The sequence below is a fragment of the Gekko japonicus genome, unplaced genomic scaffold (assembly GCF_001447785.1).
Source record: "Gekko japonicus isolate JY-2015 unplaced genomic scaffold, Gekko_japonicus_V1.1 scaffold32, whole genome shotgun sequence".
NCBI lineage: Eukaryota > Metazoa > Chordata > Lepidosauria > Squamata > Gekkonidae > Gekko > Gekko japonicus.
Genome location: NW_015167527.1, coordinates 2,244,291 through 2,268,149, shown reverse-complemented (window position 1 = coordinate 2,268,149; position 23,859 = coordinate 2,244,291). Strand labels below are relative to the sequence as shown.

The 23,859-nt window shown below is 42.8% G+C and overlaps 1 protein-coding gene across 1 annotated transcript in view; it reads left to right on the top strand.

Moving 5' to 3' along the window:
* Positions 1–23,617, top strand: part of FAM71D (family with sequence similarity 71 member D) — a 27,556-nt gene extending 3,939 nt beyond the window's left edge. The window contains exons 3-6 of the mRNA XM_015413284.1: positions 199–448; positions 6,573–6,826; positions 13,793–13,872; positions 23,571–23,617. Of these exons, the coding sequence (XP_015268770.1) occupies positions 199–448; positions 6,573–6,826; positions 13,793–13,872; positions 23,571–23,617 (631 nt within the window). The remainder of the gene's footprint in view (positions 1–198; positions 449–6,572; positions 6,827–13,792; positions 13,873–23,570) is intronic.
* Positions 23,618–23,859: the final 242 nt, after the last annotated feature.

The following is a 23,859-nucleotide window of genomic DNA, read 5'->3' as shown; positions in this document are numbered from 1 at the left end:
TCTGAGCCGCTGTACAATGAGCCACACCAATTGAGAGAAATTTGGCTACAGCCAGAGTGAGCTGCACACACATAACCCTGGTTTGAAAACCCAAAACTCTGCCCTTTCAGAAATTAGTTCAGTTCCAGATCACTTTGCCATGTTCTTGATTCCAGTGTCTCCACCCTTTCAAGTACTCACATGAGAGTTTTCTTATAGGTTCATACCCTTGAAATATGTGAGCATTTCTATTCATTCTCTCAAGAGGAGCCGCATCAAATTAAAGCTGGTGAGCGGCCGTGCCTACTACTTAGAGCTCTCTGGCCCACCACAGAAACAGGCACTCCTTTTCCGTCAATGGATGCGACTCATCAGTCTACTGAAATCTAAGAATCCTGACGCCAGTATTGTATTTAAAAATTTGGACATACAAGAGGAACAGAAAGCTATCAGCAACACACCATGGACTGTGAGTATTAATCAGACAGATACCTCCTCATAGACTGGGATTATTTTGGAAAAGCTTGGGGATTGAAGGCCTACAACAGATATATATCAAAGTCATCAATTTTGAGGCCCATTTAAAACCCTCGGCACAATGGGGCCAGCGATAACAATCCCTATGGGATGATGAATGCCAAGGAAAGCACCTTACACACCGTAATTCTAGATTTAATTGTCTTGATATTTGTAAAAAGGTGACTTGAAGGGGAACATGTATTAGTGCTTTCTCTGGAATGTTATCATAAATATTAGGGCAATGGGGTCTGTATCTACATGGTGAGAATTCTGTTTCCTTGTCATGGCTGCTTCAAATGCAGAGACATTTATATTGACAATGCGGCATTCACACAAGAGTTGTATGTACAGTTTCCTCCAACATTCACCAGTTCCCCTGAATTTACCACCATATAAAGATTTTTCCCAGTGTGGACAGCTGCTGTCATTCCCACCCACTTCCTCGTCATTTGCAACTGCTTCTGCAGCAGGTGCCTCTTTTCCCACCCCTCTCTGTAGGCAGCCTAAGTCTCTTGCCCTGATTGTTCTGGAGTTCTAACGGGAATGGCTATCCCCACAACAAAAAGGCTAGGGTTTTCTTTTGTTTTTAGTGACAGCTGGGAATGTAGAGGAATTTGTAGACAGAAGCAATAATTGTCATAATATAACATTATAGTAATCCAGCCATTCCTTATTTTTTATTTATTTATTTAGAACATTTCCATGCCACCTCCTCAGAATTGTGCTTAATGTGGCTTACAATTAAAAACAACAGTGCGGAAACACAAGCCATTAAAACACAAGCCATTGGACACAAGCATCATGAAAAAGATCCATAAAATAAAAACTGATAAAACAAAAGCTAATTAAAAGCCCCGGGGAGGGGATGTTCTAGCCCGGTGCCTAAAATAAAGTAAGGTAGGCATCAGGAGAGCCTCAAGGGGGCTTTTCAAAAGCCTGAAAACTCTTCTGAGGACCTGGTGGAGGGGGAATGGTGGCCACAAAGGACTGAGGCAAGGAATATGGTGCCAATGTGGGTGAGAACTTCAAAAAAGCTCACCTTCCTGTGCAAGTGTGTGCAACCACGCTTAGCGATCTTTTAAAAAGATTATATCAAACCAGGTTTGAGAAAATATGGAGCAAAACCAGAAACCCTGGGAAGTGGATGATTAGAGAGAATCACGTTGTATGGATACTCCTCAAAAACACTATTCTGGTTTGGATGCCAAACTGGAGCAAAACGTCTGTGTGGAAACAATCAGGAAAAAGTAGGAAATTTATATCAGAAATTCATTACTGAGGCTTTTGGCTGGCAAGGTACTGTCCACATTACAGAGGCTTCCTGCTGCCATTTTAGATACATTTGTCATAGCTTTTGGTCCCATTGAGTTTCAGCCTGAAATAAGCAGGGCAATGAAAATAGAACTCCTAAATACTAAGAATTCATTCCCAAATGCCGCATTTCACCAGGAGCCACTGTTACTTCTATGTGAGCTCACTTTTGATAGAAAGAATAAGTAATATATAGTTTCAACTTACATTCCTTTTAAGCTAAAATACTGCAATTTAGACTGCAATCCTACGCATGCTTATTTGGGAGTAAGCTCCACTGAAATCAGAATTATAGGATGTCTAAATCCAACTGCCTGCTTAATTCAAGAAATCCAAACTAGCGCTCATGCACATCCAGTAACTGGTTCTATGGTGTAACTTTTATTTATTTATTTATTTAATTAATTCAATTTATACCCCACCCTTCCTGCCTAGGCAGGCTCAGGGCAGCTTACATAAAAATGCATATATAAATACAATTAAAATCATTCATAAAACACCATAACAATTAAATTATTAGTTGCCCTAAAGTGCTGGGACAAAATTCAAGTAAAGTACAAGAGCAGAAGTTTAAAAAATTGAATAGTATTAAACAGTATTACTTAGGCAACAGTCATGATGGTATTCTTACACCAGCTCAATTGATCCGTTTATATATGTGGTGGGCACAGGCTGTAAGTTGTAGGTTGTAGGCCAGGGCACATGGTCATTTCTCAGGTGTTTGGTACGGCTCCTAATCAAAGGCCTGGTGGAAGAGCTCCATCTTGCAGGCCCTGCAGAACTGTAAGAGGTCCTCCAGGACCCTGATCTCAACCAGGAGCTCATTCCACCAGTATGGAACCGCCACTGAGAAGGCCCTGGCCCTAGTTATTGCCAGCCTGGCATCTTTGGGGCCCGGGAGGGCCAACCGGTTTTGGGTCCCTGAACGCAGTGCTCTCTGGGGAAAGTATGAGAAAAGGCAGTCCCTTAGGTATGCTGAACCCTGATCATAAAGGGCTTTAAAGGTCAAAACCAGCACCTTGAAGTGAATCCGGTATGCTATTGGCAGCCAGTGCAATGCTTTTAGCACAGGCTGGATGTGTTCCCATGTAGAGAGACCCATCAACAGCCTGGCTGCAGCATTTTGCACTAGCTGCAGCTTCCAGATTTGGGACAAGGGCAGCCCCATGTAGAGAGCATTACAGTAGTCTAATCTTGAGGTGACCATAGCATGGATCACTGTTGCCAAGTCGTTGCATTCAAGGAAGGGAACCAACTGCCTAATCATCCAAAGATGATAAAAGGCTGACCTGGCAGTGGCTGCTACCTGGGCTTCTATTGTTAAAGAGGCATCCAAGAGCACTCCCAGGCTTCTAACCTCTGGTGCTGACACCAACTGTGCCCCATCGAAGGTTGGGAGTAGGATCCCTGCCTTTGGGCCACCCCAGCTTAGGCACAGGACCTCCGTCTTCATCAGATTCAGTTTCAGTCAACTCAGTCCAAGCCAACCAAACACAGCTTGTAATGCCCAGTCCAGATCTTCCGGCGTAGAGTCAGATTGGCCACCCAACAACAGATAGAGATGGGTGTCGTCCACATACTGGTGACATCCCAGCCCATAGTTCTGGACAATCTGGGCAAGGGGGCGCATGTAGATGTTGAACAACATCAGGGAAAGCAGCGCCCCTTGAGGCGCTCCACAAATCAGTGGGTGCCTTTGGGACAGCTGTTCCCCTAGTGCCACCCTTTGTCCCTGACCTTGAAGGAAGGATGCGAGCCATTGCAAGGCATACCCCTGAACTCCAGAGTCGGCAAGGCAAGCGGATCAGCAGCTGCTAGTCGACTGTGTCGAACACTGTTGACAGGTCCAACAACAACAGCACTGCCAATCCACCTCGATCTAGATGGCTCTGGAGTTTGTCCATGAGGGCGACCAGTGCTGTCTCCATCCCATGTCCTAGGTGAAAACTGGACTGATAGGCATCTAAGATAGAAGTGTCATTCAAAAAGCTCTGAAACTGAACTGCCATGGCCCTCTTGATTAGCTTGCCCAAATAGGGCAAGTTGGAAACCAGCCAGTAGTTGGCCAATTTGGATGGATCCAGAGATGGTTTTTTCAAGAGGGGACGAACCATGACCCTCCAAGAGAGACTTGTTGATAATCTCCTAATCTCCCCAAGGGCACCCCGGAACCCATCGCGACCAGCTTTAAGTAGCCATGATGGGCATGGATCAAGGAGACGTCACGTGGTGAGGTGTACAGTTAAGAGCAATTTGTCAACTTCCTCTAGGCTGAGTGGACTGAACCAACCCATAACTTGACTAGAATACATGCATGGAGCCTTGAGTTCGCTCACTGTCTCAACTGTGGCAGGGAGGTCACGGCGGAGTGACAGGACTTTATCTGCAAAATAGCTCGCAAAAGCCTCACAGCCAGTGTTAAATTCCCTAATGTTTGACCTGCCTTGTGGAAGAGTCGTCGTGGTCCGAATCATTCTAAACAATTGGATTGGGCATGATCTCGCAGATGAAATCGAAGCTGCATAGTACTCTTTCTTCACAGCTTTGACTGCCATCTCATAGGATCTCATAAACATCCTATAGGATTTTCTTGTAGCTTCGTCACAGGCACATCGCCACTGTCTTTCTAGCCATCTTAGCCTTCACTTCATCAGCTGCAACTCCTGGCTATACCATGATGTAAGCTTAGAGCGAGGGCGCAGAGGGTGTCAGGGAGCGATCTTGTCGATGGCTGCAGAGATTTGGCTATGCCAGTCTTCTACAAGCTGATCTAACGAGCTGCCAGGAGGCATCAGTTCCTGCAGAGCCATTTGAAGCCACTTAGGGTCCATTTGGCTCCACGGGTGAGCTAAAATATGCTTGCTGCCCAAACAGGGTCGGGGTGAAACATTCAGATGGGCCTTAGGGCAAGGTGGTCCGACCATGGCACTGCCAAGGCAGTGATCCAGTCCACTGTAACCCCCACTGTGAAGATCAAATCGAGCATGTGCCCAGCCTGGTGAGTGGGGGTCATTACCTATTGGAAGAGTCCCAGCATCGCCATGGACGACACTAGGTCCGTTGCCCGAGTGGAGGCTACATCATCAGCATGGACACTGAAATCACCCAGGACTATCAGTCTAGGGTGTTCCAGTACCCAGCCCGATACAGCCTCCATCAGAGATGGAAGGCTATTGGCCAGTGCATTGGGCAGTCAGTGCACCAACCAAATCTCCCTGCCCTCCCACACTAGGCCAGCACACACTATGCCTGTGATCTTTGGCAGTGGGAGCGTCCTGAAGGAGTAAGCCTACAAAATGAATACAGCCACTCTTCCCCCCCACCCCCTAGTCCATGATTGGTGAAGGACCGAAAACCCGGGAGGAGCTAACTGGGAGAGAGCTACTGTCTCCCCTTCGCGCACCCAGGTTTCGGTCATACATACCAGGTCTACTTTCTGCTCTAGCAGAAAGTCCCGAAGGACCATGGTCTTGTTATTTATAGACTTGGCATTACACAACACCAATGATGGAGGGGGGTCATTCATCCTAGCCCCACTGCCAGCAACCTTTGGGATGGGATGCAGGCTGGAAGGGGGCCAAGCGACAGTACTTCTCCGTCCTCTTTCTTTGTCTCCATGCCTGGTCCCACCGCTGTATTTTCCCCTCCCCAGGATCACTGGGATCCCTTGCCCTGTCATCACCACTCCTCATGGTCTTTGCAAGGCTCAGACCACTGGCAGAGCTGGTTGACAGTACACCTAAGTATATGCTACCCGTAGTAACTTACAATTCCCAATGCTGCTGGGTCCTCAGCTACTTAAATTCCTATCCTGCCATAACTTGTTCCCATAACTGATTTCCAAAACTCCAGTCCCTCTGGCCAGTAATCTAAATAAAGGCCAGCAATAACTTTTTAAAAAAATTATATCCTAATAATTTCCACCGTACAACAATCAATCAAAAACAACAAATCGCCCTACACTACCTAGTCAATTGGCTGGACTGTTTCAACACCAAATAATTGATTCTATATTCTTACCATTAGGAAGTTTCTCCTAATATTGATTGGGACTGACTTCCAAGTAAATATTTATAGTATTGATCTACTCAATGGGGCTTAATGAGACTTAATTAAGGTAACACCACAACTGTATGTATGTTGTTGCAACAAATTGTTGTTGTTGCTTTTATTAAGAAGATGCATGATATCCATTATAGTACCTCAGAGCTTTAAAAAAGGACACTGTTGGTAATGTTTCTGTATTTGACTTGCTCTGAGTTGTCATTTCTTATGCCTGCAATTTTAAAATGCATATAGATTGCAGTATGAAATTATTCAAATCAATGTTGCACATCTCAAAATCTCTTTCTAAAGTTACCCATATTTTTTATTGTTGTCCAGACCTTTTAAAAATCTTTCTGGATTTTAGAGAGATATAAGTAAGACTCTCCTTTTTCTCCCCTTTTCTGATATGTAAATGCTGTATTTTTTCTTGGGGGGATATATTATTAAAGTTTTAAGATGCTTAAATTTAAAAAAATCCTTGCTCACATCCCAGGACTGTAGAACAGGTGTCGTTGCTTTTGGACTGTATGCTGGTGTTTTCTCCTCTCTTAATTTTTTGAGACCTTCTAACTATTAAAAAAATGTCAACTCATCACAGTAATAACTTTGAACACTTCACTGTTATAAATACACAGAATCCCAACTCTGCTGTCAGATCTTATCCTGTATTCAGTTTTTTAAAACTATATGTTGTTTGCTCCTTTCCCTCCCCAAAGAGAAACAATCAAGAACAACCTGTCCGGGACCAAGAGAAGGGACACGAACTGCAGAAACCACAAATCCTTAAACAAATATCTTCCAAGCGAGTCACCATTTCTGAAATCGTGGGTCCTATTGAACAGGTCGGAAAGAGCAGAAGCCAAGGGGCAGTTTCTTCCTACAGCTTCATCAGAAAGTCCAATGCGGACTCAGAGAAACAAAATAAGCAGCATCAGGAATTAAGGAAGAATGACATCAACAAGAAATCTAGGTCTGTGGGCTACATAGATATATTATTAGTAAAAAAGTTTAATCTTGAGCTTCTTTCAATATTATTTTGCATTAGATTCATCTAATAACACAGCCTTTAAAATTATAAAGTTCCTTTGGCTGCTAATCTATCCTTTAAGCTTGAGGGCTGCAGTGGCTTAGAGGTTAAGACACTGAGCTGCAGACTGGAAGTTCTGTAGTTCGGCAGTTCAAGACCCTAGTGTCACAGGATGGAGTGAGCTTTCGTCTCTGGCCCCAGATCCTGCCAACCTGGCAGTTTGAAAGCAAGAAATTGCAAGTAGATAAATAGGTACCACTTCGGTGGGAAGCTAACAGCGTTCTGAGCACCTTGGTGTTTAGTCATGCCGGCCACATGACCACAGAAACGTCTTTGGACAGTGCTGGTTCTTTGGCTTGGAAATGGAGATGAGCACCACCCTCTAGAGTCGGATTTGACTAGCTTTCGAGCAAGGGAAACCTTTACCTTTTACTATCCTTTGAGCATATAAAAAGAGCTATGAACCTCAGAATTTAAAAAATCAGTATTGGGACTAAGGTGGAGAGAGCCTTGGATAGAATAAGATACCTAGATGTGCATGTCCCAAACTATGTGTTACCAATCTAATTTTTAACGTGGCTTCCATTAAAAATTATCATGATTATTTTCTTGCAGACAGCAGCTTCACCTAGTTCCATAGTACAGAAACCGAAGATTTACTAGATAGCACTAATTTAATTTTTTTCATGTTCTCCAAGATCCTTTAACAGCACCTTCTGCAGGGGGGAAACATCCTTAACTTGAGGCATTTAATAGCAGCGAATGTTCATGCCTGTGTTGAGAACAGATGCAATCAAAGAGCTGTTATGCAGGGCTTGCTGTTGCAAGACCTGATTTAAGTTCCCTGCATTTTTACAGATCCAATATTGCTGGGGAAAAGATCAACAACCTCAGATATGCAGAAGATACCACTCTAATGGCAGAAAGTGAAGAGGACCTTAAGAGCCTCTTGCTCATGGTAAAAGAGGAGAGCGCAAAAGTGGGCTTGAAGCTCAACATCAAAAAAAATAAGAACATGGCATCCGGCCCCATCACTCCTTGGCAAATAGAAGGGTGCTGGAGAAGACTCTTGAGAGTCCCTTGGACTGCAAGAAGATCAAATCAGTCAATCCTAAAAGAAATCAACCCTGACTGTTCCCTGGAAGGCCAGATAATGAAACTGAAGCTCAAATACTTTGGCCACCAAATGAGAAGGGAGCATTCACTGGAGAAGACCCTGATGCTGGGAAAGATTGAAGGTCAAAGAAGACAGGGATGGCAAAGGATGAGATAGTCAAGACAGTGTCATAAATGCAATGAACATGAAATTGAGCAAACTTCAGAGGATTGCGGAAGACAGGAAGGCCTGGCGTGATCTGGTCCATGGGGTCGTGAAGACTGTTATTGGCATCCTGTATTAGACGGTTGTGCACTTAAAGCTATTTACTGGATTGCAAAATGCCTGCTAGGATTGATCAGTGATTCTAAGTGGGCCATGAACCTTAAAATCTGGAGAACTATAGGTCTATGCTTTGTATTTCTTTTTATGTTCGTATGCTCACATATATCCACCAAAGGCAGAACAGCTAGCTGCATGGAGCAGACAAAGGATGATTTGTCAAGTTCCAAATTATGTAGGCAGAACTAAATGTTATGTCAGGAAACGTGGCCTCATGTTCCAACACCTTTACTAAGAAACAGGAACGCAGGGACTGAGGGCATTTTCAGGGAAGAAATGGTGGCCAAGGTAAAATGAAAGCTTCCCTACCCTCTGTTGTTTATTATTTATTTATTATTTATTTCTTAAATTTATATCCCGCTCTCCCCGCCACAGCAAGCTCAGGGCAGCTAACAATATGAGTATAAATATACATTTAAAATTCCAATATAAACAACATTAAAATAAATTTAAAATATAAAGCATAGGTACTCAAGCATCTGACACAATTTCAAGTTGGCGACTTTCTACTATTGCTGAGTGGCTGCTTCCAGGCTCCTGCCAGCTGTTGAACATCCAGCTGTCAGTGGTGCTGATGTTAAGGCCAGATTGGTGTTGATGTTGATGTCAGGGCCAGGGCCATAAAGTCAAGGTGGCACCCTACTTGAAAGCCTAGCGGAAGAGCTCTGTCTTGCAGGCCCTGCGGAACTGTAAAAGGTCCTGCAGGGTCCTGATGTCCTCCAGGAGCTCATTCCACCAGTGAGGGGCTGCCACAGAAAAGGCCCCGGCCTTCGTTATGACCATTGTTCCCTCTAAGCTGAGTTAGTGTGAGCTAGCTCACAGTTTTTTAGCCTCCGGATCACACATTTTTGTCTTAGCTCAGGAAGGATGGGGCTCCAGAGCAGACTAATTTATGCAGCAGCCAAATGGCTCGCTCACTACTTTAATGCCAGTAGCTCACAAAGTAGAATTTTGGCTCACAAGACTCCACAGGTTAGAGGGAACACTGGTTATGACCAACCTGGCCTCTTTCGGGCCCAGGAGAACCAGGCAGTTTTAGGATCCAGATCTCAGTGCTCTCTGGAGAACATGTGGGGAGAGGCAGTCCCTTAGGTAAGTAGGTCCCCAGCCATATAGGGCTTTAAAGGTAAGAACCAGCACCTTGAACCTTATCCGGTATGCTATAGGTAGCCAGTGCAGCGTCTTTAGGGCAGGCTGGATGTAGTCCCACAAAGGAAGACACAACAGCAGCCTTGCTGCTGCATTCTGCACTAGCTGCAGCTTCTGGATTTGGGACAAGGGCAGCCCCATGTAGAGAGCATTACAGTAATCTAATCTCGAGGTGACCATTGTATGGATCACTGTAGCCATGTCATTGTGTTCAAGGAAGGGAACCAGCTGCTTAATCAGCCGTAGATGGTAAAAGGCAGATCTCACAGTGGCTACTACCTGGACCTCCATCATTTAGGAGGCATCAAGGAACACTCCCAAACTCCTAACCTCCGGTGCTGGCACCAACGGCGCCCCCTCAAAAGTCGGGAGAGGGATCCCTAACCTTGGGGCACTCCGACTCAGGCACAGGACCTCCGTCTTCGTCGGATTCAATTTCAGTCGGCTCAGTCTAAGCCAACCAGCCACAGCTTTCAGTGCCAGGTCTGGATCTCCCGACCTAGAGTCTGACTGGCCGTCCAACAACAGATAGAGCTGGGTGTCATCCGCATATTGGTGACAACTCAGTCCATGTCTCCGGGCAATCTGGGCAAGGGGGCGCATATAGATTGGGGAAAGCACTGCTCCTTGGGGCACTCCACAAGTTAGTGGGTGCCTTCCAGATAACTGTTCCCCAACTGCCACCCTCTGTCCCCGAGACTGGAGAAACGAGGAGAGCCACTGTAAGGCAAGCCCCTGAATCCTCGTGTTGGCAAGGCGATTGATCAGTAGTTGATGGTCGACAGTGTCGAACGCTGCCGACAGGTCCAACAGCATCAACACTGCCGTACCGCCTCAATCCAGGTGCCTCCGGAGATCATCTGTGAGGGCGACCAGGACCATCTCTGCTCCGTGGCCTGGTCAGAAGCTGGACTGGAAGGGGTCTAATAATAATTTACCATACAACCATTCCTCAAGGCCATTTCTCCTCCCAAGTCAGCATACTTCCGGTTGAGAAATAACTCCATGATGGGTTTCGGCTTCAGCACAGCGAGATCGGGGAGAACTGCGGAGCTCTGCTCCAGCAACTGCCCAAATTGCATGGTTTGGGAGAGTCTGGGCTACCCAGACTCTTGGGGGGGGCAGGAGAGGTGTCCCTAAAGCAGGGGGAGTGATGAAGACCCAGACCCGGGTGGTGGCTTGAATCTGGAGTCTTTGTCTGCCCCGAAGCCCCGGCTGAAGCAATCGCTATATTGGCACTAAGCTGTGACTACCAGACTTTTCAAGAATTGAAACTAAGTGTATTTCTACAGTAAATCACTTTCTACATCAACTACAAGAAGATACTCTACAAGTAAGTTTCTTTCTTTTTCTGTACTTGCATGAAATGCTTGCTGAAACAGAGCTGAAAAACTCAACCAGACTGTAAAAAAGTTCTGAAAGATAAAGAGGAGGGGGGACGGTTACCCAGTCATCCCTCCCCCCTCAATTTGGAAGCGGCTCTCAATCCAAAGCAAATAACATTAAAAGGACTATAGAAGATCTTGACTGTGCTGTCCTGAATATATCTAACTGGTTTCAAACTGAAGAGTATTTGGTGGATTCTCAGGTTTAGTCTAAACAAACACAGATGGTCTAACTATTTGACTGTTGCTCTGTGGAAACAATGGCTACTCTCCAAGAGATAATGGAAAATTAAAAGACATTTTAAATACAGCTATGCTACCAATACAGAGTAATTTGTGTCTTTTAGCAGACCACGTTCAGGAGCTTTCCCACAAATTTGATCAAGTAAGAAAGTTTGTTGGAACAATCCCTAAATGAACCAAAGGATCTGAGTGAAGAGCCGACATTGGAGGAGATGGAAGTTACAGAGATTAAAGTCTAATGTGAAAATGGAGAATTTAGCTGCAATCCTCCTTGAAGCAAAAGAACCACGAGATATCAAGATGGAGGACTGGAAAAGAATGCCAAGCACATCTAACACACTCTTTTTGGCTATAGTAAGCAAACAAGGAGAGGGTTGTAGCTCCATAATGGAACATTACAGGAGCAACCCACAACCCCCAAAGAAAAAACGTTGGGAATTCAAGAAGAAAAGGGGTGGGGGAACTGTTTAAGGTGGACTGCTACAGCAGGTTAAATGTCATAAAAATGGAATTTAATGAGATTTAATTATATAAAACCTAAGAGAAATTGAAATTTAAAATTAAATGTTAAAGGAGATACATACTACAAGGTAGTTATCATTTTATATTTTGGAAAGCTCAAAACCTTGTAATGTGATTTAAAGATAATTCAGTATTGCTGTAACAGTGTAAAGCAGCCCTGTAGCTAAGGAGTTTTTAGGGAGGGGGCCGGGGGGGCACCAGCCAATTAAATCAAAGTTAATTAAATTAATTTTGATTTAATTAGTGGAATTCCTAAAGCAGCCCCGGCTGCAACCGAGGGGGGAGGAAACTCTAAATGAGTCCCTCAGGGTCCCGGCTGATTCAGATCTGATTTTTGGATCGATCTCTGTGTCTGTCTCAGGGAGTTCTTGCCGTCATGTCTTGGGCTAACCTTTCGAGGAGGGACGGAGTGCCGTAAAGTCTGCAGGGGAGAGTCCATAGGGAAAGGGCTGGAAAGGCGGACCGCAGCACGGCGACATTCAGGTGCCCCCAAGGCGACGTGCCCACCCCCCCCCCTCCAGGCACTTGGGGCGGAAGCGTGTGTGGCACCCCATCACCTTTGTGTGTCGCTGGCTTTTGGGAATGCTGCCTGCTGCCACCGCTGCGGATCCCCCAGCCTCCTTCCTTCCAGAGAAGGGGCAGTACCAGAGAAGGGGCAGTTCCACCCTTCCCCACCAGCTCCGGCGAAGGGGCTAGGGAGCAGGCGGGGGGATTAAACTTCCAGTTTGGTCCAGCAGAGCAGCCTGGCTTGCTCTGTGGATCGGATGCGATCTCTCTCTCTCCTAGGGCGGGGGGGGGGGGCTCCTGCTTAGAAGGGTGTTAGGGTTGGCCATGGAGGTGGGCCCATAAAAACCAGGGGGGGCGAGCCCTGTGGGCCCCGTGTTATCTACGGGACTGGTGTAAAGGATGGCTAATGATATCTAAGAAGACAAAACTTGAGTGAAATTAGTATTAAAATTAAATGTCAAAGAAATACTAGCCATAAGGCATTTGTATGTGTTATTGTAGAAAATTTTAATGTGTAAGAAATGTGTTTTAGAATTAGGTATGTTTGGTGTTTAAGGTGGACTGCTTGGTGTTTAAGGTGGACTGCTACAGCAGGTTAAATGTTATTCAAAATGGAATTTAATGAGATTTAATGATATAAAACTTAAGAGAAAATTAAATTTAAAATTAAATGTTAAGAGAAATATATATTACAAGGTATGTATTACCTAGTATTTTGGAAAGCTCAAAACCATGTAATGTGATTTTAAGGTAATTCAGTATTGCTGTAACAGTGTAAAGGATGGCTAATGATATCCATGAAGACAAAATTTGAGTGAAATTAGTAGTAAAATTAAGTGTCAAAGAAATATTAGTCATAAGGCATTTGTATGTGTTATTGTAGAAAATTTTAATGTGTAGGAAATATGTTTTAGAATTAGGTATGTTTGTTTTTTAGAGATATATATTTTAAAATATTACCTTTAGAATGCTTTTAGTATAAAATGGCTATTTATAAGTGATAGGACACTAGAAATTTATAATTGTATTAGTAAGGAGTAATTTTGTAATAAATGTTTAAGAGATTATAAGAGCTTGAATATGAGAATCCATAGCTATGAAATTAATATAATGTAATTATGATTAACTAATTTGGAATGCTCTATCAAAATTAACAAGATAATAAGATCATAACTTTCTTTAGGAAGTGAAAACGCTTATTTGATATAAAGGAAACAACTTAGCTCTATGCAGATATTAAGAAATGTCTTGACTTAAGTAATTAGATATAATATAAAGAATTATTTGAAGATCTAAGTAGAACTAATACTATATTAGTACGTGTAGAAATAAATGCATGCATCATTCTTTTACTTTTGTACCCCCTTCCCTTCTACACTTTGTACCCCATTTCCCTCTACCTTTTTATGATACTCAATAAAAACTTTAAAATTAAAAAGGAACATTTTCCAGCAAAAAAAAAAGAAATCATGATGTAAAAATGGGGGTAAAACAGTAAGACGAGAAGCACTGAGGACTGGAAGGGTTAAGTACATGCACAACTTTCCTCCAGCAAACACCCCTAATTTCACTCATTTGGAATCCATGTTTGCTGACATCATATATAGTGCTGCCCTGAAATTACAGTGTAATTTGTAATCCTTTTTTATGTGTTAACTCTTGCAGCTTAAAAATTGTGATTGTCTTTTTTGGTTCTAGGGAACGAGAGCCTTTTTCTTATTCAGAAAAAAGATTACAGACTTCAGGTATGAATTAATTGCTATTTGACATTGTTATGTATTTTCCTATTCTGCCCTCCTAACAGATTCCACCCCACTCCCCCATGTTTCTCTGTAAGAAATGTGAGTCCTAATTCATGCTACTGAAATATCTAGCTTTTCTCTATGGCTTGTATGTCTGGCAAACATTATTCTTTAAGACATTGTAGATGATTTCTCCTACATTCTATGTTCTTTCTAGAATGTTCATAATGACTTTTGTTATCAGGAGTGCTATTTGCTATGAGCTGCCGTTCAGGTCTACATTTCAGCACCATTCACCGTGATGCATGAATGTCTGCTAAATGTTTTTTTTCTTATATAAACAATGAATTTATTTGGCTGTTGTACCCACTTGACAAGCATGGGAAAATACTGGAGTTGACCTTGTCACTATAGAAATCTTCAGCTTGTTTGATTTAAAGTCTGTGCTGCCTCTGTGTGACTTACAGTCACTGCCCCTTGGAATACAGCTTTGTGTGTCCTATGCTTTCTATTGCCTATCTTATTAAATTGTATTTATTAAAATATCTCCCTTCCCCTTGTGGCTCAAGTCAGCTTTTAAACAACAAGTAGGGCAACACACAAATTTGCAGATTAGTTTGCTCGTGTGCATGCATGTGTATCTATACCCTTCATTCTTATATAAACACATTCATAGTGCTCTCATACAGTGCCCAACACTACACTACATTCATCAACAGTACACAGCCCTGTCGGTCCCTAGGTTGGAGTGGAGACATTTGAATAAATGTCTGACCAATAAGAACGTTTATAAACATTGTATACCATCTCAGCAACTGAGCCAACTCAGTCAATTGAAGCCAGAGACCTTAAGACAATAGCTATAGAAGGTTTTTTTATTTTTGACCAAACTATTATTTGTTTACAAATCTGTGTATATTATATTTTGTTTTTTGTTGTCTCCTTTGTCCTTCCATAATCATAACAAGTACCTTGAAAGATTATTACAAAGCTGGATGGCCTTGTAAATAGAAATATGGATAATGCCAAATTCTAGTTACCTGTTGTTCCTATGAACATATAGCTGAAAGTGTATAGGATTTACTCCTAATAAGTTGCACCCTTCTATAGGCCTACTGCATATGACATTTTGTGAGGCGCTGACATAGTCCCCTTGTCTTGCCACCTGTATGCCATGGTGCAGCAATTTCCTTAAATACTCCTCTGGCCTCAGAATGGGTTGAGGAGGAGGTTAAATGCAACCAGCTCTCCCCTCACCCTAGCTGGCAGGCTCAACAGTTCTGAAGCCCTCCAGCCCACTTCCTCCTTGGCTCTTTAGGACTTTCTCTTTTAAAGAGAAGGTTGTTTTAACCCAACCCCAACCCTGTTCCTGGGCCCTCATTAATGCTGGGCATGTTCCTCCCATCGCCTTCACCTGGGTACCCTTCAGACCATGCAACTGGCCATGCAACTGGTGGGGCTTCTCCCATCAACCCCACCTCCCATCCAGCTGCACTTGCTCTGCTGCCATGTGTGGCTCTCCTGGATGTTCCACTCTGCCAGGAGGTGCCACTAACTATCCAGTCCTTCCCCAGCTGGGCCCTTCATCCAAGTTTGGCTGCTGCTCTCCCCCCCCCCACACCCCGAAGTGCCCCCGCTGTAGGCCCTATTAAATACTACCCAGACTTTCCCAGCCATGGGGAAGCCTTGTCTTCCAGTAAGCCCAGCTAATCAGCAGCGTTTCTTTGGCAGCACCCGAGTGAATCACCGCACCTCCACTTTCCCCACATCCAGGCTGCCTCTGCCACTCCTTCCAAGCCAAAAAGATTGTCATGGCTGGGGAGCATCTGGAGTTCCAGGCAGCCCCAGACTCATTTCAATAATGTTTAAATGGCCATACAGTTTACATGAGGATTATGACACAGAGTCCAGGCCTTTCCTTTGCAAAACTCCTCTGATGAAGAAGAGGAAGAGAGAAGAAATTGGATTTATACCCCGCCCTTCATTTGGAGTCTCAGAGTGGCTTACAAACTCCTTTCCCTTCCCCTCCCCACAACGGACACCCTGTGAGGTAGGTGGGGCTGAGAGAGCTCTTGACAGAAACCACTCTTTTTCAAGAACAGCTCTTATCAGAACTATGGCGTGCCCAAGGTCATCCAGCCAGGTGCAAGTGGAGGAGTGGGGAATCAAACCCGGTTCTCCCAGATTAGAGTCCGTGCACTTAACCACTACACCAAACTGGCACAACCATGGTGTGATCCATATATCTTGAGCAATAACTAGAAGAACACAAAATTGTTTCTGACAGAAAATATGATATTCATGAATTTAACAACCAATAAGGTTATATTTGGATCACTGTCCAGCATCAGATAGGGAATAACATCCCTTTGAAAATTATTAAATGATAAACATGATAAAACAGGTAAGATCCAGCGATTTCTAAATACAGTAAAAAAAGACCATTCCAACATTTTATGAGACAAAGTATCCATTTTACCCTGGCCATATGGACAAAGACGATCTGGAGCTGCAATATGGAAACCTCACCTACAAACCTTTGGAGGGGTTAGAGTTAAGGTGAGCTAGAGCAAATGCCCTCACATAATGAGGAACTGTCAAGTTTCTCATACAGGAAAGCAAGGACCAAGATGGTAAAATACCAAAGAATTGGGTTGAACAAACTCTATGAGCATGTATTACTGTGCTATTATAATCAAGCTCGGTAAGACGATGCTTGACAATGGAGAGGGTCTCTGGCTTATCCAGCTAGAGAATTTCTTCTGTTGTAAAGCCCAGTTGCTGTAATGTAGTATCAACAGTCTTCATCCATATAGAATAATAAGCATCTTGTTTAAAATAAAACAGCAATCCATCCACTTCAATGGCAAAGATAATCTTTATTCTTAACATAAAAGCACTAAACTATGCTCTAGCTTCCAGCTGCAATCAGACATGCAGTTTGATCCGGTGTCACTGCTGTTCCCTTCCGGATTTAAAATGCACGTCCAGACAGCAGCATCTGTCTTCTGTTCCCCAGCCATGGACACCCTGTTCTCACCTGTCTTCAAGCTGGAGTTATTTGGCACTGGGGAAAGTCTGGTCCTTCCTGGTGCATGCAGTTTTACCGCACATTTGCGGATGTCTGATCAATCCATCGTGCTCTCAAGCTGCTTGGGAAGTCTGAACGTTCCCTTATGGTTTGGGGCTCTTTTTTTTTTGAAGCAGTTAGCAAGGTGTGCATAACTACATATATGTATCTCTCTCTCTCTCTTTCAGGAGCTTCTCAAAACTGTTTTTTCTTTTTTAAAAACTTCCAAAGAATTATGCCTGCGTACTTTTTTCTGTGCTTTCCAACCACAAGGTGGGGAAGGGGTTAATTGAAAAGATGAGTTTTTCCAGAGGGGGAGGGAGTGAGGCAGTCTGAGAACAGTGCCTGTGACTCCAGCTTCATTTCAAGCTTTTAAATAAAAATGCCAGCAGTACACTGGACACAGGAGGAGGCTTCTCTGTTCTCTCCCCCCAGCTTTGAAACATTTGAAATGATGAATTTATCAAAAGCACAGTTTCAAAAACACTTCCTTCACACTGAAATACATATCCCAGCAGCCTCCTCCAGCAATCCCATTGGTGACCAGCTGTCGCTATTCTGTCAGGAGTTTGAAGCGCTGCTTCCCATAAGCACTTATGTGCATGCTCAAAAACAAATGGTTAAAAAACCCTGTCCGAACACCCCCCTCCATGGCTGTTGCATCTGCTCAATCAACCATGGTGTGGAAGTGTGTTGAAGTGGGTTGGGGGGTGTCTAATCAAAACTCTCCGTTACAAAAATACCCCTGGATCAATTAGAAGCAGGGCCACACCACATCAAACTGCATGTATGACTGCAGCCTCAAACAGCTTTTGGTCTAGTTCATCATCTCTGAGAGACATATCTGAAACATGTTGAGTGACACCCGTTATCCGATGCAAAAACTGACAAAGGGATTGACTTAAGCTGGGAGAACCCAGAAAGGTTTGAAGAGAAAACTATCCCCAAAATAACAACACTTCCTAACTTGTTTGATATAAGAGCTTGCTACAACCATTTAGCAAGACCCAAATTGCTATTTGGGGGGGGGGGGCGATTTTTGATTTATCGTAGTTCATTTGCAGCTTCTCATCTAAACAGCAATTTGAGAAATGTCTCAGAAGTCTCTTCAGAACAATCTTAGGCTGTGATCACATGGGCAGTTTGCTCTGACACAGTCACTCCTCCCCTCTGGATCAAATCAGCATGATCAGACGCAAACATCTGGCACCCAACAGCCATCCATACCCACCTCATAGTAGAATGACTCCCCGTCAGCTTAAAAAGCTACCAGGGAAATCTGGTGGTTTCCCGGGTGAGGCACTTCCATGGCGGATTTTCCGGTGTCTGATCGGCCAGGCGCACCACGGAAGCGCAGGAGGCGTGTGAACGGCCCTACCGTTTCCAGCACGGCGGTATGCCGTTTTCAGCAACCCAACCAATCAGAGGGGTGCATCAGCCATGGCTTCGTGCTGGTGGCATGGTAGTGATCTGAACCGGCCCTCATGGGCCAGCTACCCGATGCAACTGGCATTGTGGGACCGGTGCGAATACTGTGAAGTGCACCTAACTCCAGTGGCTTTTTTCTCCGTGGGATACTGCCATAACAACCTGCCTGTCTGGACACAACCTCAGTATGGGAAATAAGAACAGAATCAGCATAAAGCAGCAGTGCTAATTCTTTTGGAGCTAATCTGGGGGCATGAAACTCTAGGGATGAGAGGCTCAACATCAGATCATTTAAATATAGATTGAAAAGGAGGAGAGCAATCAGACAACCTTGGCTCTATCCCCCTCCCCATTTATACTAAAGCTGTCTGAAAGTTGCCCACAGCGAACCTGAGGAGTAGTATTGGTGTATAATAATTAACCAGAGGGGGGGGGGTTTAATCAGTTGAACCCTCCAGTTTCTCCCATAGTTTTGTCCGACTGACTGAACCAAATGTACCCTTGAGATCCATAAAAGCCACATACAGCTTCCCCCTTAGCATAGCTGTATACTTTTCTCCTAAGTGGAGGAGAATTAAACAATGGTCAATGGTGGAAAATCATCTCCTGAAACCAAATTGTTCCCAGCCTAAAATCGTATTGGTCTCCATCCATTCCATTAATCTTTGATACAGAAGGGAAGAATGCAGTTTCCTGACAGATGATAAAAGGCTGATCAAACGGTAATGACACAGTCCAGCATGTGCACATTCATTTTGCGTAATATTGATCAAAGCCTGCTTTTTTAAAATACTTTTTTATTTTAAGGGTAAAGCCTGCTTTTATAGTCCTCAAATATTACATTCAGTGTGTGAGCATGAGATGTGTCTGTGGTTAGGACAGGTATGCCCACAGAATGAAGCAGAAATCACCCTGCTCCCCACACAAGTAAGTCATCATGCACACTTTCAAGTACATATGTATTAAATTTGAAGAAGAAGAAGAGATTGGATTTATACCCCACCCTTCACTTGGAGTCTCAGAGCGGCTTACAAACTCCTTTCCCTTCCCTTCCCCACATCAGACACCCTGTGAGGTGGGTGGGGCTGAGAGAACTCTGACACAAACTGCTCTTTTTCAAGGACAGCTGTGCCAGAGCTTGCGACTAACCCAAGGTCACATCAGCAGCTGCATCGGTTCTCCCAGATTAGAGTCTGCACACTTGACCAGTACACCAAACTGGCTTGTCCAGTATATCTTCTATGTGAATCATATTTGTATAAACTCGTTTATTGTTTTTACATTTAATATTCACACATTTCTCCTTTTCTCACTTAATTCACATCAGTTTCTTTTTGTCTACCTGACAAATTCTGTTCATTGATGTCTAACTGCTATGGTCTATTATCATTCTGTTTTCTACAATAACTCTTGTGTATAAAGTACAGAACAAGTTTTCTCATGTAGTTCTTCTCCCAAAGACAATGCTTTGACAGCATTCATCACTTGTTTGGGGATCTTTGGGAGACGCAGAGGTCAAGAAGGAGTTTTTGCCAGCCTCCAATATCTTGCCATCTTATCTGAGCCTCATTTAAAATTCAAATGCTTATGATCACCCCAGACAGGCTTTATTTTAACCCTCTAGACATTTGGGGGTAGGCAGGTTGAGACAATTTAAATCCATAGGCATATAATGCAATAGATAAATAGATTTAGTACATCAGAATCATAGGCATTCAAATGTCAAAGGAAAACATTTAAAATACTGGATAAAAAAACCAACTTTATTTTATAAGAACAAAAGGAACATATTTGTATAGTTACAGGATTCTAAGAATCCATTTTCTGAAGCCATACATGGGGCCTGGGAGGTTACCTCCATTATGACAAAGCACAAGTTCTTTATTATTATTCAACAGGGTGAAAGTAACATTTAATGTAGTTGCAATTTTAAAAAATATTTTATGTTATTCATTATTATGTCATTTATTAGTCTTATACCCATACACCCTAATTGTATTTATATTTCCATTATTTTAACACATTTCTGCCTTATTTCCCCAACAAGTGGAATTATACTAGTCAGCCAAAATATCCTCCCTGCCAAATATCAAGCAGATTGGAGAAAAGATCCTCGAGTGGGGGTTGGGGTGGAAAAGTCTATTTTTAAATTAAAATGGAGTATTCAGGCCAGGGAAATTAAACACTTCCCCTTCACCTCCTTGTATGCTGCACTTAGTTGATTTCAGTCACTTTTCTCCCTGTCCAGCTGACACTGTTACACCGTACTGGAACCAGAATGAGAGAAAAATGCTTCAAACACCAGAATAGTGGATGGGAGAGACAGGGTTGACTTCTGCTCATTCACATGCTCCAGTTTTGTTTCTATATATATACAAATGTTGTTCCTTTTTGGATGGACATGAAGTTACCTGTCTTGTTCCCTACCAGGACTAGTAGTAGCTGGCTAGGTTATTTATATCAGAGAAATGGCATGGCAGCTTTTACATGAAATTAGAGACATCAAAAAGTCAGAAAGTTGATCATTGATCTCTCGTGTTAACAAGATCACAGATTCTTCCTCATGAAAGTTATCTCACACACCTCATGTAGCTTGGTTCTGTCTTTCTTTGAGGGAGGGAAGTGCTAGAGAAACACACTAATGCCAGTGGAAAAAAGTATAGGGCTCAGTCCACAATACTGAGCAAGAAGCTGATAGAACTGTGAACTATTATATTTCCATCACCTTAGTTCCCTATTAAATTGGCTTACAAAGAAATCATGCTATTAAAATTAAATATTATGGAGGTTAAATTCTAGGTAATGCAACCATATGGTAAAGTGGATTTAACAAGATTTTTCAGGGATTCTATAGCCTAGGTTAAAATAGGATGTGTTTATATTTCTCACTCAAAACTGAGAATATGTAGCCCAGTAAGCAGCACTCCTGCAGAGAGCCACACATGCAAGAGACCATAGTCCATCGGACCATAGTATCCTACTGAACCACCTCTCAGCACGAGGACTAAGAGACACCATGTTATGGTGGTTTGAGTCCTATCTGACTCAAGGTTCTCTACATTAGTAGAAAGGCAGACCAAGGACTTCAGATCTCCCCTGTCTTGGCTGGGGTTACACTTCCCTTGAAACGCTAGGTTCACAGCTTGGGAGGACTGCTTGACACAGTGATCACTTTAGAAACCCAGATCACTGCTGTAGCTCAGAGTACTTTTGCCCAGCTCTGACTGGTGCATCAACTGCATCCATTCCTGGTTCAGTCAGATCTAGCCACAGTGATCCATGCCTTAGTTGCATCTAGACTGAACTACTGCAATGCACTCTAATTGGGGCTACCCTTGAAGAGTATTCAGAAGCTGCAGCTAGTGCAGAATGCTGTGGCTAGACTGCTGGTCATTGCCAGCTATCAAGACCATATGTCCCCAATACTACAGCAATTACACTGGCTACTAATCCACTCCTGAGCCCAATTTAAGGTGTTAGTTTTGTCCTTTAAAGTCTTACATGGCTTGGGACCAGGGTATCTGAAAGACCGTCTTCTTCCACATGTTCCTGCCCAGGAATTAGGATTGCAGGGAGATGTCCTCCTGACTGTTTGGTGGGTACATGAAAGGAGGTCTTTTCTGTGGCAGCCCAACAGTTATGGAACAACCTCCTCAGGGGCTGCAGTCAAGCACACTATAAATAATCCACTTTCCATGCCCTTTTGAATTGGATTTTGCCAGTTCATACAGTAAAAATCCAGTTGGAAAGTGCACTGGAAGTGGATTGAAAGTGGAATATTTAGTGCATGTGACAGGGAGATGCGCCTGGTGCCCTGATTGTTGATCTTCAGGAGGCTGTTGAAGAGAGTTTTATTTAGGACTGCATTTTTATTGATTTAGCTTTTATTATTGGCAGTCCTCATTGGAGTTTTTAATCTGTGACTTTTATGGGCTTCATAATAGTTGTTTTTATTGTGTTTTCCATAATGTTTTATTTAAAGCCACCCTGAGTTCCACAAGGGAGAAAGGCAACTAACAAGGGACAAAAGGGGGTATGAAGCACCACATATTTCAACTAATCTCAGATTAGGAGAAGTGGGATTTATAGTAGCAGTCAGAAATGTTATTGTAAAGGGGTAGTTAGACTGTTGTAGCAAAATAAAACAAAAGTCTAGTGGCGCCTTAAAGACTAACTTCATTTATTTCAATATGAGCTTTTGTGAGACACAGTTTACTATGCTTCCAGAATACTGGCAATGTTTATTAGTAAATTTCATTATGGGAAACACTGCTACTTTCAAATATTTTCCAAAGTCATTAGGACCAAAACTGCCTTTTAGATTTCCCTGTTTGGATCAGCAGCCAAAAAAATTTAACCAAATAGTGTCAGTGCTATATGCAAAAATATGCACATTCATTCATGTCATTATCTTAAATTCAGTTTTATATTGTCCACTAGTTTAGCAAATGTCTGCAGTTATACTTTCCAGAACTGAGGATAGAGCTATAAGGTACTGGTGTGTTTTGTGAGTTTCTGCAGAATGCTTCTTTAAACAATCAGAAACTGACTCTCTCTCCCCTCTCATTATTTCCTTGTTCTCTTCTTTACACCATTACTTTTCCCTGCTATTCTGGACTCTTCATATTCTTTAGCTATTTATAGTGCAACAGTCTTCCCTCTCATTAACCTTTCTCTCCCCATTCTACTCTAAGTTACCTCTTAATTTACCTTTTATTTCAATATGTCTTGGATCCACCACACCTTCTCCCTCCTTCCTGGTCTCCTTTCATTATGTTTTGTTCTCTATATTCCTCTCCAACTCTAATGTATTCTTCCCAACCTTCTCCTTCCAATGATGTTCTCCTTCCCATAAGCCAACTGTGGTCTCCTCAAGAAACAGCAGCTGTCCATTGGGGATATTTAATTTCTATATGATACATAACAGCACTCCAAAACTGACAAAACAAAGCTCATATCAGACATGTTCACCTTAATTTAGTTGAGATTATATGTGACATCTCCCTCTTTGAAGTGGACAGCTGAGAACTGAAGAGGTTACCTACAAATGGAGAAAGTAGTGCCATGATTTAATAAAATTTGCCTAAATCCATGACCCAAACTGATTCTTCAAATTCTCTCTGTGTTTACTGGCTCACCATCTTTCTTTATTCTCTGCTTTCCTCAACTGTATTTTCCTCACGTTCCTCCTGTTTCTTTACAGGAATCCTCAAGAATGTCAGTAAGTCTGAAGTTGTTTATTACAAGTAACACTGAAGATGGATTCTAAGATAAACATAATGAAAAGAAACTGAAGATACCAAGTGAAAGAAGAATAGATGTACAGATGGAGATGGATGGAAATATAGAACCTGAAGATCTGTTCAGTTCCAATATTATAAAATTAAACATTATTGAAACCATGATATATATATTTCTTGTTCTGCAAGTGGAAAGAAACATCTGAATGGATTTGTCTAGTGATGCTCATTATTTACGAAGACATAAAAATA